At 48.0% G+C, this 21,943-nt stretch overlaps 1 protein-coding gene across 2 annotated transcripts in view; it reads right to left on the reverse strand.

Moving 5' to 3' along the window:
• Nucleotides 1-11,558: 11,558 nt before the first annotated feature.
• Nucleotides 11,559-21,943, reverse strand: part of TNN (tenascin N) — a 67,716-nt gene continuing 57,331 nt past the window's right edge. Inside the window, exons 16-18 of one of the 2 annotated variants that reach the window (XM_057728984.1) lie at nucleotides 21,296-21,463; nucleotides 14,537-14,700; nucleotides 11,559-12,468 (exon numbers count right to left, since the gene is read on the reverse strand). In XM_057728984.1, the coding sequence (XP_057584967.1) occupies nucleotides 12,328-12,468; nucleotides 14,537-14,700; nucleotides 21,296-21,463 (473 nt within the window). In that variant the 3' untranslated portion in view covers nucleotides 11,559-12,327. The remainder of the gene's footprint in view (nucleotides 12,469-14,536; nucleotides 14,701-21,295; nucleotides 21,464-21,943) is intronic. The other variant, XM_057728985.1, reaches the window with a different exon arrangement.

Here is a 21,943-nt window from a genome sequence, read left to right on the forward strand (position 1 = left end):
TTATCTGCTCTTGGAAAAACATCTCATAGGAAAGCCTGGCAGATCCGGGCACACACGCACAATTACATATAACAAGAAGCCTGCGCACGGTCAGTGCCACACACCACTCAGGTTAGAAAGGTATGCTCTTCTGTTCCTGTCCCCACATAGCCTTTTACTGGAGATCTTCATATTTGGACATTCCAGCAACCTGGTACAGTCCCCATTCCTGTATACTGATAATAGACACACCGAGTTCCTGTGCGTCTGACCTCTCACGCAGGTGGGAAAGTTTAAAGTGTGATGGATCAAACGTCCTCAAAAGCTACTGTCTCGCAACTCATGACAAGGTCCTCATCACCACGGATGAGTGTTTAATGTAGACCAAAACCTCTCTTTGAGACGCTGCCCCCAGAACCACTCAGCAAGGCTCCCCTCTCCAGGCGAGACCAAAGGGCTCCTGATGGTGACTGCTGGAAGGCTGTGGAGACCAGGTGTGTGCCGTCCGCTTCAGTGGGCTGCCGCTGTGTACTTGTGCAGTGTATGTTTCACAGATGGAAAGGGGATGCTACTCCGAGCTAGGGATCACCTATGAAACCGAAGGTTTTCAGCGGGGAAGGAATTAAGACAATCACAGATACAGTCCCACAGAAGGCACACTGGAAACAATTTCATATGGTTGTCATGGGTGCATGGTATGTTGAAGATGGGATGTAGATGTTACAGAGATTAAACGAAAGTAGGGTGAAGCCATATAGAGGTTAATATTTATCTTGAAGCTCAGGCAAGTGCCTTGCACACAGTCAGTACTCAACTGTCTGTGGAGGCTGTCAGATGTGTGATGATGTTAAGGGTAAACTTGTAATACCTCGCCCATTCCCCCAAGTGACCTTCACTTCTAAGTGAGCCCACTAATTGCTGCAATGGATGGAAGTTAGGTATTGAATTCTGCAGGAGGGGGGCGCATGCAGGACCAAAGGTCGGGGTGACAGGTGTGCCCTGAGATGCACAAGGACATGTAAGCTAGGTCCGCGGTGAGTTGAGGAGAGCATCTCCCCACTGGGCTGAGGTTGGGAGGCTGAATTAATCCGCTCATAGGGTGAACTGGTTGGTACTTTGATTGTATTATGACCATATCGCAAAGATGGGTAACTCCCAGCTTGGGAGCAGGTTGGGCTCTAAAAGTTCATTTGCAAATCTGCTGGGTAGCTCTCTTGAAATATTTTCCCATGGAAACTCTTCTAAATGGTGGTGAAACTGCAACTTAACAATGTAGCTAAACTATGATATTTATAGAAGCAAAAGCTAAATTCTGTAAGATTGTGTTCATGGAAAAATGTACTCTGCTCACTTGGGCTAGCTGGTACTCACCTGTCCTCCAGGTAAAGTCCAGGTCTAGTCCTGTGGAGGGGAGGTATGTGGTGGTAAGTGCTGTACCAAGGTCTTCTGTCAGGTGACCCTGTGGAGGATAATTCAGGCCTGCTTATATTCTAAAACCAGTCATGTTCACCCTCTCACCCTAAGCGGCCTTCAGTACCCTGGGCACTCAGGCTCCTCATGCATAAACCCCAGAGATCAGACAAAGAAGCACCCTCTGATGCTCTGTCCCCTTGTCATATGGAGAGCTTGTCGTGGAGCATCTAGCTGTCCCCTTCACATCCCAAGATGACTTATTATCTCCCCACATAACACACACAGGCCTCCCCACATCCCCTGCTGCCCAGCAGGGTGAGTGGCTCTGTCTCCAGCTCTAAGCCCCCTAACACTGATGACTTGGGGGAAACAGGAGATGTGGAGGCTGATGGCTGAGACTGGTGTCAGATATCATCTAGGAGAGCAGATCTCCGAGATCAGGGACCTCACACAAGTACCATGGTTGCCATGGCAACCGGCTGCTAGTTTGAATTAAGACAGCAGTCAGTTGTCATCGCCATGGCAAGGCATCTGTCTCCAAGTGCAGTGCCCCACTGTCTCCTGACTGAATGGACCTGCTCTACCTCCAGGTGTGAAACACCTGGAAACACACTTCTCGGTTGCTTCCGTACCCAGATTTGGAGACCCAAACCCTGAAAGAGGCTTATCTTTTCCCCACCCAACCTCCCCCAACAACTGTCACTGGAGTACCCAGAACAGTCCTGGTGTGTGATACAACCTCAAATCTCTGTTGAGTACGTGCGTGTGTGAAAGGAGCTCGAAGAAATCATTGGCGTCCAGTACCTTTTCTTCCCACGTCATTCTCATCTTCCTCTCCCGTTTTCTTCTCTTATTCCCCTCCTCTCTGGGCACCACCCCAGCTCCATCCCTCTGTCCCTCTCCATTTCTACTCCTTCTTCTCAGCCTCTGTCCCAGAACTGCCACTGGCAGCCAGGGGTGCCTCTAGACTGGAGCCTGCTTGGCCCATCTTGGGGGGCTTAAGCTAACAGAGGGCAAAATGGATGGTAAAGAAGAGGCCTCCTAAACCAGCCCAGGCCTGGGAAGGAGCCCCCAGGCCCAGGACTTCTGAATGGTCAGAAGAGGTCTTTCTCTCGCTGCTTAATGGATTTGCTTTGGGTTTCTTGTGGGGAGGAGGGAGGGATAGATGTAGAAAAAGGGCTGTCACCTTTTCAAGAAGATATAAATGATCCAAGTTGTATAGTATTTGTCAGTATTTTTTTTCTGGAAAATTCAAACACACCAAGAGAAAAATTTATTTAAATAAAATACTTTGAAAATGAAAAGCCATGCCTGGCCTCCTTACTTATAGAATCAGATAGTTATTTTCTTGACATTAGAGATCACCCTCTCTCAGACATCACTCAGAATGATGGATGCAGCGACTTCCTCTGGGACACCAAAGGCCCAGCCGTCCCCAGGCACTGCCTTCCCCGACAGAGTCAGAGGTCCGAGGACCAGGGGTGAACTCTTGCACCACTGCCTGCAGAGCAGACACCTCGGAGACGAGGCACCCTCAGAGGTGCCAAGTGCAGAAAAACACACTGATGTTCCTTGCCAACACTTCGAGAACATTCCCATCAACGAGGTCAATCAATGTCCTCTTCAAGGAAAAAGGGGAAAACAGCGAAGACTGAGTAAAAACAGACATCGGCGTTACATCCAGTGCTGGGAAGGGGAGAGACTGAAAGCCTCTATAGTAGCTGCAAGGGAGACAGATAAATAAATGAGAGTAGACAGACAATGGAGAGACAGACAGACGTGTGTGAATGTATAAATGTACATCTTTTTCAAGTCACCCGCAGCTTTGCATTGGTGAAGACATGTAATGAGTTGGATGCTGCTGACTCCCCCCTTGATGAGGCTAAGCGGCCACTGAAGCAGAAACCACTGAGAGCAGTGCTGTCCACCAGAACTAGGAATGGTGGAAATTTTCATACCTTGTCCAATATGGTACCACCAGCCATATACACCTATTTAAATTAATTAACATTAAATACAGTTAAAGCTCCAGTAGCTGAGGTACACCAGCCACATTTCAATTGCTCAACAGCCACATACAGCCGGTGGCTACCATCCTGGAGCACACGGACCTCGAAGCTTGTGGGGGGAGCCGTCAAACACGCTGGCAAAGCACCATGTTTACTGCACTTCAAGCACCCAGGCAGCCCTGCACCTCATCTCCCCCAAGGCAGGCTGATTATTCCTGTAGTTGTAGTTGATTCCTCGGCTCCCTTCCCCATCACCACAGATTCCATGACCACCTGAGGACAGAGACCCTTCACTCAGCTCTCTGCTCCTCCCTCCAGGACTTCCAAAACTTTCCACTGTAGAGGAGGGAATGTTGCCCAGACAGCATCTGGGGGGAGGGGCAGCTGCCGCACACCTGAGCAGATGCCAGAGCTCAACGCCATCAGCTCCACCTGCCCAGGCTCAGCCCTGACCTTGGGGGAGTGAATGTAAATTTGGACAGTGCTACGGGCGTTCTCAGCTCACCAGAACACTCTGCACTGGCCCCTTGCCCTCTGCCCTTAGTATTGTTCACAAATTCAAAGCCACAGGATTACAAGCCTGAAGAGTCCCTTTAACACAGCCTGCCGTCTCCACCACAGGTCCAAAGGGACGTTTACAAATACCCGTGATGCTTCATTCTGGAACGGCCACGCATGCAGGTACCTGACTCCCTCCTGAGGTTAGGCAGCAGCAACAAAAAGTCATCCAGAGGGGCTCACAGCCTGGCTGCAGGGACAAGCAAAGAGGCCATGATAATATGGTGTGGTCACTGCTCCTGAAAGGGGAGTTCCAAAGCTGGAGTCAGGACGGGCTGGGGGTGGGGGAGGCCCCCAGAAGCTGTCACCCAGAAGAGAGCTGCAGAGGAGGAAACTGGGAGAGGAGGGCACCATTTGCACGGCCTGCAACCTGAAGGTGCCGCCTGGTGAGGGCCACCGTAAGGGCGGGAGGCTAGGACTGGGGTTGTCCCGGTTCTGAGGCTAACGCCAGCTCCCGCTGCTGTGCGGTTTAGGCCCGTGACTTAACCTCTGTGCAGAATTAATGACAGTACCTAGCTCACAAGGATGAGAGGATTAAATGAGATAATGCAAACAAGCATTTAGCACAGGGACTGGCTTACTGTAAGTGCTCAGTAGATGTTCATTGTTATTAAGGACAGAAGGAAGATCCTGAGAGAGTTGTGTCCTAGAAGTCAAAGGAGAAGAAACTTTCAAGAAGAAAGCCAAAGTCCGTGGAGTCAAATGGTGCAGACAGGTCAAATGAGATAGGGATTGAAAATAATGTACATCTTCTATTCCTGTTGATGTAACATGTTCCCTAATTTCACTACACACTACCTTGTCTACAGTACCATCAATACTCTTTGAGTTAAGGGCTCCCACTTTGCAGTATGTGACAGGTGAACTTAAGCAGCTATCCTGTCTCACCTCAAGCCCCTCAGCCCGCAACCAAGCCACCTTAGGGTGACAGTGCCTCTAGGTGGCCAGATCAAGAGAGAGTTTGTGTCAACATCTTTTTCACCTTACAACATCATCTTAGAACATCAATCCAGCTATGTCACTGGTCCTTAGACTAAATGTGCTCAAGACTCACTGGGTTTTATGTGACAGTCACAAATCTGTAAGGGTCAACAATGCCATGCTCATTTGCTAGATAAGGGATTTTCATAACCCTAAGTCTAATAGCTGTTACAAACACATTTCTGATGAAATATTCCAGATTTCACATCACTGCCTAGGAAAGCTTCCCTAACCACACAGGTCTTCCCAATCATAAAAAGATCACACTATCTGGTAACCGTGTTCCTGTGTTCCCAGCACTCCACACCATTCTCACCTGCATTAAGAGTTAGCCTTTATGAGGCCAGACTTCCAACTGTCTTATTCACCACGTATCTTCAACACCTAGCATGGAGCCTGGTGCATTCTATACACTAAACAAATGCACTGATTAGGGGAAAAAAGAGAAAGAATCACTGGGTGTTTCTCATAAGTGCAGAGCCCCAGGCCCTTTCTGTGTTTCTGCTGGATTTATTACATCTTGGACGGGACCAGACAACCTGCTCTTCTAACAAGCACTGTAGGTAAATGACAGCGGTCTCTGAACCATACCTTGAGAAATATTATCTAGATATTCAGAAGCCAAAAGCACTCTATGGTCAAACAAATTTGTACAGCACTGCATACCATGATTTTCCCACTCCTCGTTGCAATGTGCAATGCAGGTATCACATTAAAGGTTCTAATGGGTACTGGGGTAACTCCGCTGGACTCAGTTTTCCCAAGCTTATTTGACCATGAAACCTCTTCTTTGAGCACATCTGGAAGAGCAAGGGCTCCAAGGAACACCGTTTGGGAAATGGTGCCGTGGGGGGTTTGCATACCCCCATGCTTCCTCTGTTCGTCTTTTACTGCTAACACCTCAATTCATATCGTCCCCAAGGAAACCGTTTTCAAAATGTAGACAGATTCTCCTTTACCTTTACTAACCTTTCTTTCTCACTCTGCCCTTTCTTTCTTCTGTAAGCTGTAATAATCCTATTGGTGGTTATTCATAGCAAATATACCTTCGAGCTAGCTAGAGATACACTTCTCTCAAGGAAAAACAAATCCAAAAGTTTTGAGTGAGGTTATGGAGTGAAGACTACAGATGCAAGGCCTCTATCTTACCATTCCAGAGTGCTTCTACCTCATAAGGGCACTTTCAATACCTCATTCGACTCCTGCAGCATCTGACGCAGTGAGTAGATCGGGACTGACATCATCCCCACTTTATAAAGGAAGAAAGTGAGGTCCAGAGAAGGTAAGCAATTCACCCAAATGTGGAAACCTGAAGACCAAAGTCTTCAGACTCCTGTCCTAGTGCCCCTTGTGTACACAGGGCCTTGTGATTCAAGCCAGTCTGCTGATTTGGGCTCCTCAGAGACTGTTAACTTGCAGAAGCACCTCCTTTGGGTCAGAAACTTATAGAATCCAATAAAGGGCTCTGTCCACAAGCCTTTAGACACTCAGTTGTCTCCTTCAGACGTTCCGCTGTGTAGTGTGAACCCTGACAATTCTGTGCTTTCTTTTTGGTAATCCAAGTGCCTGACTTAAGCTTTGATTGCAGAGGCATCCATTTCAAAGAGGCACCCACTTCAAAGACCGCTATGCAGGATAAACACATTGCCAGCCACACAACCAGACAAGGACCCAGGCCACCTCTCCCACCGCGGCTTGTTTTAGAGATCCTGGTTGATTTCAGTAACTGACCGTTTGGGCCACTTGATTTTTTTTTCTTTTCTTGTGCTTTAAATTCCCGCTCCTATGTTTTCAATTCACCAGTAAAGAGTGTGCCCTGGAAATCCTAGGCCCCCACCATGGACCCCAATAAAAGCAGAAACCGAGGCTCGTTTGCTCTCCTGAGCTCGTTTCCACTCTCTCTCCCCCACTTTGCAGCACCTCGCTATGTGGCCCCAGGTGTGTGGTGTAATTTCCAGGTCTCATAAGAAATAAACCTTTCTCTTTTTCAAAGTTTCCTGATGGTTATTGCTGAAGGGTGTCTTACGATCATAATAAGAACTGCAAGGGCCAGTTCAACCAACACACTGGTTCTTGGCAGGCTAAGACCAGCACAGAACACACCGCCGGCCTCTTCTGCCTCCTTATCCATCTCTAATCAAACCTAATTTTCTTCACTTGCCGAAATGAAGAACTGTTTTCATTCCATTTTGTTTCCTTTTTTAAATTTAAACTGCAATACTACGATACCTTTGTTTTCTATTTCTGTCATTATAAACCCCCTGAAATTTGTATTATAGGAGAACAGGCTTTTCTGGGCTAACCTGAGAACCTAACGTCTTCATATACCACTGTAACCGGAACGCAGCCCATCTCCCCTGTAGAAACCACCAACTAACAGAAGGACTCTGGGAAGTGGATTCACCTGCACAGTAGGAACTGCCTAAAACCCCTCCCGGGGTTGTCCCCATCCCCTTGCCGGACCACCAGCCCAGGAGATCAGGTGGGGGGACAGCGTCCCAGTCTCACTAGGTAATCTCTTCAGGGTGTTTCCCAGTTACCTGTTTTGTGCAGCAACACTGCCTGCGCAACCACCAAGCACTGGCTGGAGGCTCAGCCGTACCCCACAGGCTGACTCTCAGGTCATTTCACCCAGGAAGGAAGAAAAGTGAAGACCCCCCAGAACTTCGCTTCCTGGAGGAGAGGAGAGTGGCTTTGAGGCTAGAGGTTCCCGGCAGGCCCACACTGCCACCTGCTGGCGAGGCCGGGTACAGCGGGCCCCCTGCGCCGGGCCGCTCGCGCCGACCGCATTGATTACTCCGCGGTCTTTATTGAGAGAAACGCCTTCAGACCCTCTCCACCGCCCCGGTGAAGGGCTTAAGGGAAACACCTGGAAACTTTTTTAGCGGAAGACTTTCTCCAGTAAATGACTACGTTTCGCCGACAGCATTTCATTACTTATACTTGTTTTTCCACTGCCCAGCTGTACCCCTGACACCACCCGGCCCACAGCCTCCCTCTCTTCCTACACCACACCTGGTCCTTCACCGCATCCCTTTGATCACAATTCCTTGGGTCCTTTTTTCTCTTTCTCCCTGGCTCCTTCAGCATTTTCTGGCTTTAATGATTCTTGAATTCCTGAGAATTCCACGGTAAAAAGCAGAAGTTGGCCTTTCTCACCTTCTGAGATGGCCCACACTCTGTCTGCAGAGTCTGTTTCTCTCTAAATCTCTAAAGAAAATTCTTACCTATCAAAAAAAAAAAAAAAAAGCAGAACTCTTTTGTTTGTTTTGGTTTTTTTTTTTTTTTTTGGCCACCCAGCTTGAGGGGGGATCAACCAGGGATTGGACCCTGGTCCTCACCAGTGAAAGTGCAGAGAGGCCTAACCAGGGAATTCCCGAAAGTAAAACTCTTGACATCATGTGACAAACACAACCATTGGGATCCTTTTCCCAGAGGAAGCTACTGTCAAGAACAACCAGCACTAAACTCTGCCATGAAAGGATGCCTCCCCTCCCTTTACCACCCATCCTCCTCAAATCCCGTCAATCCTGCCTCCTAAATAGTACTTAATCTGTGCCCTTCTTCCCTTTCCCATCATTTCTGCCACAGGCCAAGAAAGTCAATACCCACTGCCTACTGCACTAGCCCTTAACTTGTCTGTGAATCTCCACGCTTTTCCCAAAACTTCCCTCCACACCTCCGCCTTTCTCTATGCTGTCATTAGACTGATGTTTCCAAACTACAAGCCTCACTACAAGTGTCACTTGAAGGTTTAAACACCCCTGAGTGTTCTCCACTGCCCCACCCCCCCTTTCATCTTAGCCGTGGTACTCAGCCCCAGTTGCATGTTAGAAGCCGCTGGAGCTTTAAAAAGCTCAGCTGCACAGGACTCAGCTGAGACCCATTAAAGCAGCATCTCTGAAGGTGAAGTAGGATCTGGCTCCGTAACAGCTCCAGCTGATTCTGATGAACAGTGTGCGCTGAAACAACAGTGTGAGCTGAGACCACAGGGCTCACGTGGCTGAGGCCAGTCCCTGCCCATCTCTCCAGCGTGGCTCCCCACCAGTCACTCCCCAGCCCACCAAGAAACCATCTTCCTCCAACACACCACACTCCATCCTTTCTCATCTTTGCCATCAAGTATCCTCATCCCAAGGTGCCCTGCCTCCCCCAGGCCTTTCACTTCTCTCCTGGCAAACTCAGATTCATCCCTCCAGACGTAATGCTGACACCACACCCGCGACGCTTTCTGCGGCACCCCGCTCTGCTCACAGCACTCTCCCCATCACAGTGCCCGCTGTCATGGTCTGTCCCCATGGCCATCCCCACCACGCTGCCACAAGGGGCTGTGTTCTTCTCATCAAGATGTTGCTATTCCCTTGCACAGAATAGGCAATGGCTCAGAGACTTTATCAACTGCTTGTGATACTTCTATCCTCACTTTTACCCTAGTGCCTGGCTAAGTTGCCTGTCCCTTCCATGACAGTTTTTGTTTTCTTTGGTTTGTCCTAACCAGTAGGAATTGTCCCTTAAGCTTCATGGCTAAGTTGCCTGTCCCTTCCATGACAGTTTTTGTTTTCTTTGGTTTGTCCTAACCAGTAGGAATTGTCCCTTAAGCTTCAAAACCTGATGGCTCTATAACCTGGCTCTCAGAAAAGTGTCTGACCCTCAGAAAAGCAGGTCCATCTAGAAATCTATGCAGGGGCCTATATTCAGCTACCAGAGCAGGAGCTGCCAGAGCTGGTCACGTTAAAATGAGCTTAGGCACAGAGGCTTAGGTCTGGAATGTTCTCCTGAGTCAGACAAACATCCTTTGAAAATGAGCTTCCCCCTACTTCCTTCTTTGCCCCAGTGGAATCCTTGAAGGGGCAACGGAGGTTTTCTCTGCCCTGTCCCTTCAGGGCAGCAAAGATCCTAAAGGAGAAAGAATGCAAGAAACAACTCCAGTTTCCCACAAGTCCTCTTCTTGGCCCGCGGTGGGAAAACGCCAGGGTTGGTGAACACAGGCCTGTGCTGCTGCCTTTGTAGACACCTCCTGAGCAAACAGGCCATCAGAGGGTGGCCCCCGACGCCAGAGCTACTCAGAGAGAAGTCACCCACCCAGCACAGCCCCTGTCCAGACCTGCTGAGTCAGAAGGGCTGGGGCCCAGCAATCCTGCTTCCCCAGACACGGCTGAGAAGCTGGTTAAATTTGGGAAGCACCGCCCACCATGCACCCCGCCCCCACCCCCGCTCTGAATCATGCCGGGGTTTGATCCACTTTGCAAAAGAGGCTCTTCTTTCTAAAAAGGCTGCACCCACTGGGATGAGCGCAGGGCTTCTGAGTCACCCAGGTGAGGACTATGTGCAAACAGGAGCCCAGAGGCCTCGGAACTGAGAAACTGTGCAAAAGGAGCTTTAACACCGATGAGGAAATGAGCTCAGGCTCCAGCCCTGGGGAAGCGGGAGCACACTAAAGACATCCGTCTGGTCTCTGCAAATACCTACGCCACAGAGAGGCCCGCGGAGTCCCCCACTTCTACCACCAATCTCCACCTCCATCTCTTATTCCTGCTATACCTTTCTTCCGTGGCACTCATCACTTCTGGGAATTGTACATGTATCTGTTATTTATTGTCAGCTTGCATCAATAGAATATAAGCATAAGGGGAGGAACCTTGTGTTTGGCTCACTTCTGTAGCAGCAGGGCTTGGAGTGGAACGCAGCCCATAAGAGGGCTTAATCAATATTTGTTGAATAAATGAGTGAGGGAATGAATGAAGGGATGACAGCACACATAATCCAGTCGTGCAAGGACCATGTCTGGCTTGCTCACTTCTGTGAGCTCACCTGTCTCCCCAGTGCCCAGCACGCTGCCTGGTAAGCAGGCAGACACAAATTCTCCTTGAATCAGTGAGCGAGGTGCAAGCATGTTTTTTAAGGATCAGCCCGAACACGGACACCATACTTCATCCAGACCACAGGTTTTCAGACTGAGCAGTTACCAGGGCATTGCTGAGTGCGTGTGTATAGGGAGCCAAGGGGATGCGGAAAACTTTAAAGGTTGACAAGCACTGTTTCGAAAGTATGGCCTGGCATCCGGCCAGAGGTTAAAACCTGGAGGACCCGAGGCAATAAACGCCTCCAGCATCCTAAAGGAGGACCTCGGCTTTTAGGGCATTTGTCTTCCTCCCCACTCATCCACTTCTCCTGGTTCCAAATACCATTATTTGCCATCAGGCCAGTAAGAAGACACTGCCAACCAAATTCCACTGTCATGCACAAATTGTACCTTTGCTTACACTTAGGTTCAATTTAGAATTCAAGTGTACTCATGTGGGGAAAACAACACACGGCAAATTTTTTTTAATCAAGTGTTTTTTTTTTTCTTGAATAGGAATTTGTTTCTTCAATGGTCACTGACTTTGCTACAGGAAAACCTTCCAAAGTGATAGGAAAATAAGCCAAAAGGATCTGACCTTGCCAAGTGTCCATTCAAACAATAAACCTCTGGTGCTTTCAAAAAACAGAGCCGGGGGTGGGGGGAGGAGAAGTGCGGGTGGGGGGCGAGGGGAGGCTGAGGACTGGAAAGTATGAAAGGGAGTCACAGAAAAGAGTCTTTGGGAGGAACCAATTAGCAAGAGAGTCAAATTATTTAAAGTTGAAATAAGTGAGAATTTATTCACAACATATGAAGATCTACAAAAGTGATTATGCAGATGGCTGGAAAGGGGGCACGTAAAAATAGTAGTAACATGGAAGCCGGGGGTTCCAGTATGCCCGATACTAGTCAGAACTTAGCAAAATTCAAATCCCTCTTGGTCCCTTACGGTTGCCTTTATTCTTCCCCATAACATCAGCAATTTTTTTTTAAAAAAAGAGGAAGATTTATGCCTTTTTCTCCATACCCAGTAGTAATGGAAGGTAAGTTTCAGGCTGCCTCAGCCCCTTGTCATCAAAGAGAACCCCTCTTTGGTGCTTCCTTTTAGACAGAAGATTTGCATTAGCAAAGCCCTGAGTATACATATACCAATTTCCAGAGATTTCCAATTGATAAAGTATTAGGTGATTCTTTTTCCACTTTTTTTTTTGCCCTAATCCCGTATATTTGTTACTGAAGATAGAATAGAAAACCTTGCAGTTCCAGTGCTGTCTCTCCTATATACACTGTGCAGCTACTTTTGTGTTGATTTTCAGGCTCCCAAATATAGGTGGGCAAAATGTGGGTGACAGGGAAGTGAGCTATATGGTTGGAAGCTTGGTGACATGCTTTGTCCTGCAGGTTATCCAGCCATCTCAGAAGCCAGGCGCTATGAGCAACCTCAGACTTCCATCAGCCAGTCATCACTACCCACCCCACCCCACACTTACACAGCCCCATCCCTGGGCTGCTCTCCTCTTGTGTGATAAGTGCACAGATGGGCCATCAGAACGTTCTGGAATTTTCTCCCAGTGTCCGCTTCTTTCTGCCCAGGACATGCTCTGCCCTGTAGCCATGAGGGCGGATCTTCAGCTCCACAAAAGGAATGGAGAATTCATGTCCTTTCCATGGCTCCCAGTTCACCCCCTACATTAAACAAACAAACAAACAAATAAGCCAACATCAAGAAGAGGCACCTGGGAGAGGGTAGGGTGGGTTATGGTACCAAGGAATGTTTCTTGCCGGGGGAAACCACGCCCTCTCTGCTTAGGGGAGAGACAGAGAGACTGGGGTAGTTATAAAGGATGTGAGAGAGGAATCTGGAAGTGTGCGCCCTCTGCAGGGCAGCTGAGGTTAGACAGGCTGACAACGGTGTGAGCCCAGGAGGTGGGTGAGGCCAGAGCAGTGGCAAAGATTACACGGGGCCAACCTGGCCAGCAATGATCAAATTATCTTTGCCTCACTCTTTTCCTTTACAAAAAATTAAAGGCAAAAGAAAGCATATTAATTGGTCAATTGTGTAAAATCATTTTCAATTTAGACTATTTAGATATTAGCTCTGGGGTAATGAATAGCCTGCTGAAAACTAAATTTCACTTTATGACTTTTGACTGGTAAGCACAATAATATTTAATTCACTTAATAACCTTGCAACCTGGCCAATAAAGAGCCCAAGTGACCAATTTTGTGTATTTTAATTTGTGAGGTAAATAATAAACAAGAAGCTAAATGCCTTGCAGACTGTGAAAAGCACATTAACCAGATGAATGTCTTTTATTAGCAAATGCAGGGATGGTTTAGGGCATGCTGGCTGCTCATTTCAAATATTTGATCTCTGATCACAGGCTTCCCTGAGTCGGCCCACATGCTGCCACTATGATTCATGGACCCGCCCTCCTTGGCTCCCCTGGGGGCGAGTTTCTTCTTCCCTTCGAAAAATCACAGCAGGATTGAGAGTCCCTGCTGCCTGGTTAGGACCAAAGGAATCAACATGTACCTGGACTCTAGATGTACAAATAATTACAGTCATATGGGTACAAGGTGAGTTCTGGGGAGAGGTCACTCCCTGAAGGCTGGGATCAAGACCCAGAATGGGAAATGAGAAACCCAGGAAGGGCTGAGTTCATGGAGAGGATGGGTTAATGATGAGTAGGGACGAAGATGCGATTTTCAAGACGCTGTGAGGGAGCAGACAGAGGATGCCTGGTAGCTGGCCAGGAGTCCAGATGATGTTCACAGGGCATGCGGATTCAAGAAGGCACTGATGGGAAAGTTTCGGAACAAGGCAGGGGCGGGGAGCCCTCGAGAGCCGTTGGCCCTGTGTGCACACTCCTGAAGTGGAGAAGCCGGTTTAGCACAACACTCTGGGCAGACTTTGGGAGGCTCTGCGTGAAGCGGATCCAAGGGTGGGTCTGACCTAAGGCAGGAAACTTTGTCTTCCCCATGATCAAAAGGACTGAGAAAAATAGCTCTGGTCTAACTGGATGAACGACTAGAAAGAATTCTGAAGCATCCATTACAGATAAAATGCTTGTATTCCCCACCCCCCAAAATGCACATGATGAAGCCCTAACCCCCAATGTGACAGTGTTTGGAGGTGGGGCCTTTGGGAGGTAATTAGGGTTAGGTGATGTCATGCGGGTAGGTCAACCATGGTGGGATCAGTGCCTTTATAAGCAAAGGAGGACAGACCAGAGCTTTCTCTCTCTCCACTATGTGAGGACACAGTGAAAAGGTGGCCATCCACAAGCCAGAAAGAGCTCTCTTCAAGAACTGAATTTGCTGGGAACTTGATCTTGGACTTCCCAGCCTCCAGAACCATGAGACGTGAACGTCTGTCGTCTAAGCCACCCAGTCTATATTGTTTTGTTACAGCAGCTTGAGCTGACCAAGACAGTGTCCATGTGTGAACTTGTAAAGTGAGAGTGTATGTATCCCATATCATCCCTATTAAGCAGTGGGCAGCCTGAGTACCCCGCCTGCACTGAGTAAGGGTGCAGCACTGGTGGGAAGGCAGAGTGGGGAGGGGCTGCAGCAGATGGGCAGGGAGGGCCTTGACCTCAAGGTCATGGAGCCTGGAGAAGAAGCCCTACCGCCCTAACTGCTGGCATCAGAAGGAGAGAGGCAGCCAAAGCAGCATGGAGGGTGTTCCCGTACTCTGGAAACAGAATATGGGCAGAGCATGGGCCAAAACAGGTGTTCCCCTGTCACCCACCTCACTGTGCTTGGTCTCCCCGTATCTGCCATTGGGGTTGGCCAAGTGGCAGTTCTTGTACCACCAGCCGCCATGATGCGTCAGGGCACAGTTGCTCAGGGCGATATCGTTGTCTCTGTCAAAGGTTGTAAACTTCCATCCATTGTGGTAAGTAAGAGCGTCGCCTGCAGGAGAGAAGACATGGAAGGGGAGAGCCCAAGTTTCCCCGATTAGGGCCTGATCAAACTCTGGCCTGAAAGAGGACTCGGCAAGAAAACCTCGAGGCATGAAAATTCCAGGGATCCGGTCAGTTATGCCACAAGGAGCCACTCCTTTCTCGAAATCACCAAGATGACAACATGATACAGATGAACAGACTCTCTCTCCTGGCATGTCACCCAGACTTCAGGCCTGTTTCTCTAATAGCTTTAAAAGCATTTTCATGTAGAGGCTTCACAGTAAAATATCCAAATATCCAAACCAAACTCCTCAATGCTCCTCACAGTACCTGATCACCCTCACACAACTAACCCCCTTTCTGTGCCTGTCTCTGCTCAAGCATCCTCCCAGTCACCCAGACTGGGTACCCCTGAGCCACGCTGGCCATCCAGTTGTACCTCATTATCAAGCCCTTCCTTCTGCAGACCAATCCTATATACCCCTGCTCCCACGGCTGACACCCCGGGCTGTGATCTCTCCAGGGCTGTGATCTCTCCAGGGCTGTGTTAACACAACGGTCTTCCTAGCCCTTCCGAAGCTCACGCATGCATTTACCTCCTCTCAGGCCTACTTCCTCCTACATGGAGTGAATTACTCCTCCTGGCTTTGCAGGCCTGTACCTTGGCTGCACCCTTTGCACAAGCTCACAGCCCACTGTCCTTACAGGCACCCTCCACGTGTGGAGTGGACGAGTCCACCGTCCATGCCTCTGCTCACCGGTTTCTCTCTGCCCTTCATCAGTCCAGATCCTCACCATTCCTCAAAGCCCAGCTCAACCCCACTCCTGAGGAAGATACTCCTTATTAATCCTCCCACACGCCCTCTTAACACACACACCTGAACTTCCAGAGCCCTTCTGGGCACATAGGTACAATTAAGCATTTCATTAATCCTATCTAGAAACCTGCCTTAATTGTTTTACTCACATTCTATTATTTCCCCATCACATTTGTCATCCTTTTATAAGTTTACTTTTTAATTCAGCTCATAAAAGGCAATAAGGGTGCACATCAATCCCAAGCTTAATCAAGTTCTGTTCCTACAATGACAATACTTCCACTGAATCTTATCTCTGAGTTACCCATCACCTTCACATACACATTCTCATTTGATGCCCACAACAAGCCTGAGGGGTGGGTCAGACAGCTCTTAATCCCAGGAGGAAACAAACTCTCAGAGGTTAGACTCTCCAAGGACTTGTCACGGTCCCACAGTCCACAAGCAGCAGAGCCAGGACTCAAATCTCCGACCTGAGATTCCAAGCCCAGAGTTCTTTTTGAGACACCGATTCCCCTCCCTGCAGCTTCCTTATTTCAACAGCAGGCTTTGATTATGTCTAACAAGAACAAGCCGTCTCTGACCATCGACAACAATGGTTCTCAAAGTGCGGTCCCTGGACCAGAAGCATCAGCATCACCTGGGAACTTGTTAGAAATGCACATTCTCAGGCCCGCCCCAGACCTACAGAACCAGAAACTCCAGGGTCGTACCCCACAGTCTGTGCTTTAACAAGCCCTTCAGATGACAGCAAGCCCTTCTGATGCAGCTAAAGCTTGAGAACTTTTGTCCTGCAACCTCATTCATTCATTCCTTCAGGAAACATCAGGTATACATGGCCCAGCACCACACTAGGCTCTGGGAATACAAACAGGGGTCCTTGCTCTCAAGAACTTAGTTGCAGGTGGCTGAGGGCAGATATATAAAGAGCTGACAGCACACTGTATGAAGGGAAGGTTCCAGTTTGTCCCTCTGACTTGGGAGCTCAAACAGTGGCTCCTTCATGCCTCACTTAAGACACAGCAAAACCTCTGCCCCCATTAATTTTCTCCAATCAATGAAGGGCAAATTGTCACGTCATCCATATACACTTCCTCCTCTCCTCAGATTTCCTGCAGGCAGTTCCCTACAGCTCGAAATACCACACAATGGCTCCCTTAGCAACACTTGCCATGAAAACAGCTTACCTAACCTGCACATAAGTTCCCAGAGCTGTTTTCTAAGAACCCGTGCAGAGGCTATTTCTCACGGATCTCTTTGTGGTTATCTAACCTTGGGCATTGGGATAAAGAAAGGTAAAACAGGTTGTGGCCTGAGTGTGAGAGTTTTTCCCCCCACAAATGGACTTTCTGCCTTCTAGAAACTGAAGCCACACTAATGTTCCAAGTGTAGATAATGCGTGTTCTCATAAATCAAAAACTAACTTTTCTTTGGTCCTCAGGCCCTGACCGAGACAGTATTCTAATTTATTAAGCTTATCTCTGCAAGAAAAGAGAGAGTAGAAAAGTCAGTGGTGGTTAGACTCCCTCCATTCTGCTGGCGTTTTAGGAGAAAACACTGATGAGAGATACGCACTCCACTTCTAGTCTAATGGCCGTGGGTGGGAGCTCACTCTTCTCAGGTGGTGGGTGGGAGGGGTTGGTGGCAGGCCCATAACAGATCTGAACCCAAGCTCAGCTGGGGCTGCTGAGCTGGTCAGCACCCATCTCATCAAAATATCACTGTGGGACCAACTCTTCTCCTCTCGTACTAGGAAAGATGCCCCAGGCAGCTGAGCCATCTCAGACCAGAAAGAGCTGTTAACATCATTTCCCTATAAATCACACACAGACACGGGACCACGCGTCTGGACCTTGAACATTTTCTACCCTGGGACCAGGAATGGGCCAATGAAAGAGTGACCCATACCATCTCTAGCTTTCCCTTCTGTCCACGTGTTCAACAATTTTTTCTGTCTTTTCAAGTGCCAGTACTTAAAAATCCACTTCAAAGCTCGGAAGGTACTGGCACTTGGGGTGGTAGCATTCTTCACTGTGGGTATTTAGCATCCCTAGCCCCAGCCCACTGAATGCTGGTAGAGTTCTCCAGTCACATTTCCAAGTGCCCCCAGGGGTGGACCATCCCTGCTTGAGTGGCTCTGAGTCTCCGGCAAGTGGGACTTGAAATCAGCTATAAATGATTGGCTAGCCCGTGGAAGGCCTTTGCACCACTCCGAATGTCTACCGATTTATGTTTTCATTATAATCTCCAAACAGATGAAGCGCAGCACCTTGAAGGCAGGGTTCATAGAAAGTCCTACCTGTCTCATGCCAAGATTCAGAATCAGAAAGTCAATTTACACGGCATTACCTTGCTGGAGTTTCCTTCAGGGAGGAATAATGGGCTTTTTGATTTGACTTCTGTGGAAGCAAAAGTGCAGGGCCCACCTGGACAGTCTGAGGAGGGGAAGAGTCTAAAACCACACTTTTCCATCAGAGCTGTACATCTCTAGTTCCAAAAAGAGCAATAACAGGTTTAAAAGCTGGGGAGAACTGGCAGGTGCCTGGAGATATCAAAATGTTCCGTTTCTATTTGAATGCCATGTCCTCTAAACAGTACCTCATCATCTAGGACATAAGTAGCCAGAAGCTTCCTAAATTTCAAAATCCTCCTCGGGGACCAATCAGCACATATAAGGAAAGCGAAAACTCCACTAACCTCACCACTGTAATTCCAAATTTAAAAGTAAGAATGATCGTACACAGGGGAAGACTAGACTGCTGCCTAAATGCTGCATGAACTCAGTCTCCCAAGGCTTCCTGTTAAAAAATACAACCTCCACTGACCAGCACTGTTGGCCTGAACAACCTTAGAATGGGAATTACCCCCTAATCACAGTTAAAATGCAAATAGAGTCCCCGGGAGGAGAATCACAGTAATTCATGAATATGTTGACTCCTTTTCACTCATTTTCTCATTAGCATCAGTTCATTTACTGGATTAAGACAGACCTCAGAAAAGGTACATTTGAATAATAGAGGGAAGGGGACTGGGTAGCCTGGGAGGGCAGGCCTGAGTGAGGTCCCCAGCAGAAGGCCTGTGAGGGCAGTGGGTTTCAGGAAGAGATGTGCACACAGGTGCCAAAGGGAAACAGCCCAACCCCATATGTCTGCAGAAGGTCCCAGGCAAGGAGTCTCTGAAGACTGGGATTCTTCAGCCTGAGAAAGGAAGGCTGACTGATCACTGTGGTCAAGACTGAATGGGGTATTGGGAAGAAAAGGGATGACCAGATATTTGCCACGTGGACTGAGATCAGAGCAGGAGGAGGCCCAAGGGGTCTGATGAAATAAAGTTCATATTTTACGGCAAGACACGAAAATTTTTTAAATAAAATTTTTCTTTGCCCACTTGGGCCTCTTTCCTCCCCTTTAGCGTGTACCGTGCATCTGCATCAACCAGATCTCCTCAGGAGATAACACGCCTCTTAATCTCACCAAGGGGCCATCATGACCCTTGACCCACTGCTTTGTACCTGTAGATCTGGATTGTGTAACCTGTCAATAATACATCTTTTGAGGTATAAGCCTTTGTCTCAAAATTTATATAACTGTGCTTTGACCTCACAGAACAGTCCTTAGAGCTTTCCGTAAGACTCCCTCCCAGGTTAAAATCCTCAGGTTGGCTTGAATAAAATTTTCCATTTCTTTTTTAGATTGACTGTTGATTACTTTATTTCATTGACAAGTCTAAGGGAGATTGCAACGTCCACATCCCTTCCACCTACCGGCTGGGAGAGCCAACGCAATCTGATCTTAGCTACAGCTGGGGGGTTGGGGAGGGCAGGCAGTGTGCTTAGTCTTACAAAAGGGCATCTTTAAATCCCCCTCGTTCGATTAATATCCTTATAATCATCTGAATGTCCCTCTGTTTCCCAACTGTATTTTAACTGGCTTTTTTCAATGCCCGACTTGCATGTTTTATATGATACTTTGTACACTATAAAACAGATGCCCAGCTTTTTTCCAGCCTATGGAGACCAAGACCAGTGTGGAAAGAAAGGATAGAACCCTAAGCAGTGCAGGCTCTTCTAGCTGCAGTGGCTTTTTTCCCAAGGATTGTTTTTCCCTGAATCAGCTCTTTGCACACTTTCCCCTACCCCCGACCCCTACTCGGAAGCCTTGAAAGTTTACCCACGTCTGTCACCCAAACTCCTCATACTCTGGCAGGTGCCTACCCCTCCCACTCTGTCTCCTCCCATGTCACCATGTCACCAAATTCATCCTTTCACTGACCCTCTGAGAGCTCTTTTGGGTCTCAGATTCTATTCTTTACAATATAAAACATCCATAAGATTATATAGAAAGGTCATACAAGCAGGATCATCTTTCAAACTCACCTACTCTGTGCCAGGCTCCACACTAAGCACTGGGAAACAAGAGCAAATGCAAAATTCATGTGATTTTTTAAAAATTAAATAAATTATAAGACCTGAAAGAAATTTTGCATCAGTAGTTGGCCACTTCCGGTCATGGCCCCAGACACTCATGAGTGTCTGTTCACAGTCCTCCACCATCAGGGGGTTCTCAAGTAGACAATTTTGAGATGTCTTGCAGGCTTCAAGGGTACATCTCAATGTCCTTGCATCTGCTTAGCCTTTGCTCACCCCTGGACTCCCCCAGGCCTGGAGAGCACACCCCCTCTTTGCTCCTGAGTTCTATCCTTTCAGACCCAACTCCAGCCCACTGTCCCACAGGAAGCTTCCAGCAATCACTTCAGTCCTCAGTGCACCCGTACCTCTCCACACTCCTGTAGCTCTTTATTCTCCTTCCCGTGTATCTGACTCTTTGCAGAAGTTATTAATTTGTATTATTTATGTATAATAATTATAATAACTAATTATCTATTTACATGTGCGTCTAAGGAGAGAGACCATGTCTTACACAGTCAGTCAATTTGGCTGCTAACACATTTCTACATAGTTCCACCAACGTCAAAAACTTACTAAGTCAAACACCAGACTTACTTGTTAGGGTTTAAAGACCATAAATATAGGTTTAAAGTAAACTATTAAAACAATAACCACGCCTTGCCTCTTAAAGAAAATACTCAGTGATATAATTCCAGTATTTCTGTCACGTTGCTTAATTTTGTTCTTTTCCTTCACAGTTGAACACACCACCAACTGGCTTAAATCCAATGAGCAGCTAATCAAGGCTAACATTCCCCTAACATCAGCTCAACTGCTAATTTCTGTGTTATCATAGTTGTGTGGAGTTAATGAGACCCATACTTCTTATCGTTTGAATCAGCACTTTCATTCTTGGTCTTTATTTATAGCAAAGTGCCATAAAATACTTAAATAATGCACGCGCGCGCACACACACACACACACACACACACACACACACACACACACACACTGCTGTGCAGGAATGGCAGTCACACTGCTGAAGCCGTAAGAGTGGTGGGCAGACACCACGAAATCTCTCAGCATGTGGGTTCATCAGCTAATGTACAACAACCCGAACTGCGGGGGTATAACAGGAGGGATTTTACTGGCGGGGACTCCGTGTGCAACGTACAGAAGTTCCACACTGTAAAATCCACACCTCGATTTTATGATGGTCAAAGAGTGCTTTAACGATTCTGGTTAAACCCCTGCAGGGAGCGGGGCCTCAACTGTCAGTGAGGACCATTCCCCTTCGCAGAACAATATCCCATCCCCCAGGCCCATGGCAGGTGGCCAGCCCATCCTCAGACACACGGAGCAGGAGACCCTAACAGGAAGGACACGTTTCGTCTTACCTGCCGTGCCTGTGTATTTCCCCACTGTGAGCCTGTACCGCTCCTTGCTGGAGGCCACTTGGAAGGAGTCGTACACGGCATAGGCAGATTCGTTGGCCGTCTGTAAGTCCACTCTCACCTCATAGCGGGTGGGCGTGCCCATGGTGAGGTTGTGTAGCTTGTCAAGTCCTAAGAATAAGGAATGGAATTTCAGTAACCAATCAACTGGTGTGTGTGTGAGCACCCACTACTTTTATCTGAGACTTTTAGCCTCCAAAGCTGCCTTAGCCTTTACCTCCTCTGCTCATGGGGGCCTTCCCTACACCGTCTCTTCTGGGGGCTCATTTTCTCATCCCATTATGTCTTTTGCTCAGTCATGCTTCTGAGTGTGGAAACCACGTCCTCTGGGAGGGAGCAGTGGTGGGGGTAACCGTGGGGTGAATCTGCCCCCATGACTCCTTCTCTCTCAAGCAGAGGCAGTTCTATTTATCACCCATTTATCTCACCAAGTGGGAGAGATCAACTACTGACTCTGAGGTCACTGAAGGGATTTTGGTACCCAGCAAACCACAAACATCATCTACTCTATCAGACACTGAGAATCCAGATTATGATGTCTTAATTCTTCATTTCCCAGTTGCTGCTTTTGGCTATTTCGTTCTCTTTGAA

The sequence above is a fragment of the Hippopotamus amphibius genome, chromosome 3 (assembly GCF_030028045.1).
Source record: "Hippopotamus amphibius kiboko isolate mHipAmp2 chromosome 3, mHipAmp2.hap2, whole genome shotgun sequence".
NCBI lineage: Eukaryota > Metazoa > Chordata > Mammalia > Artiodactyla > Hippopotamidae > Hippopotamus > Hippopotamus amphibius.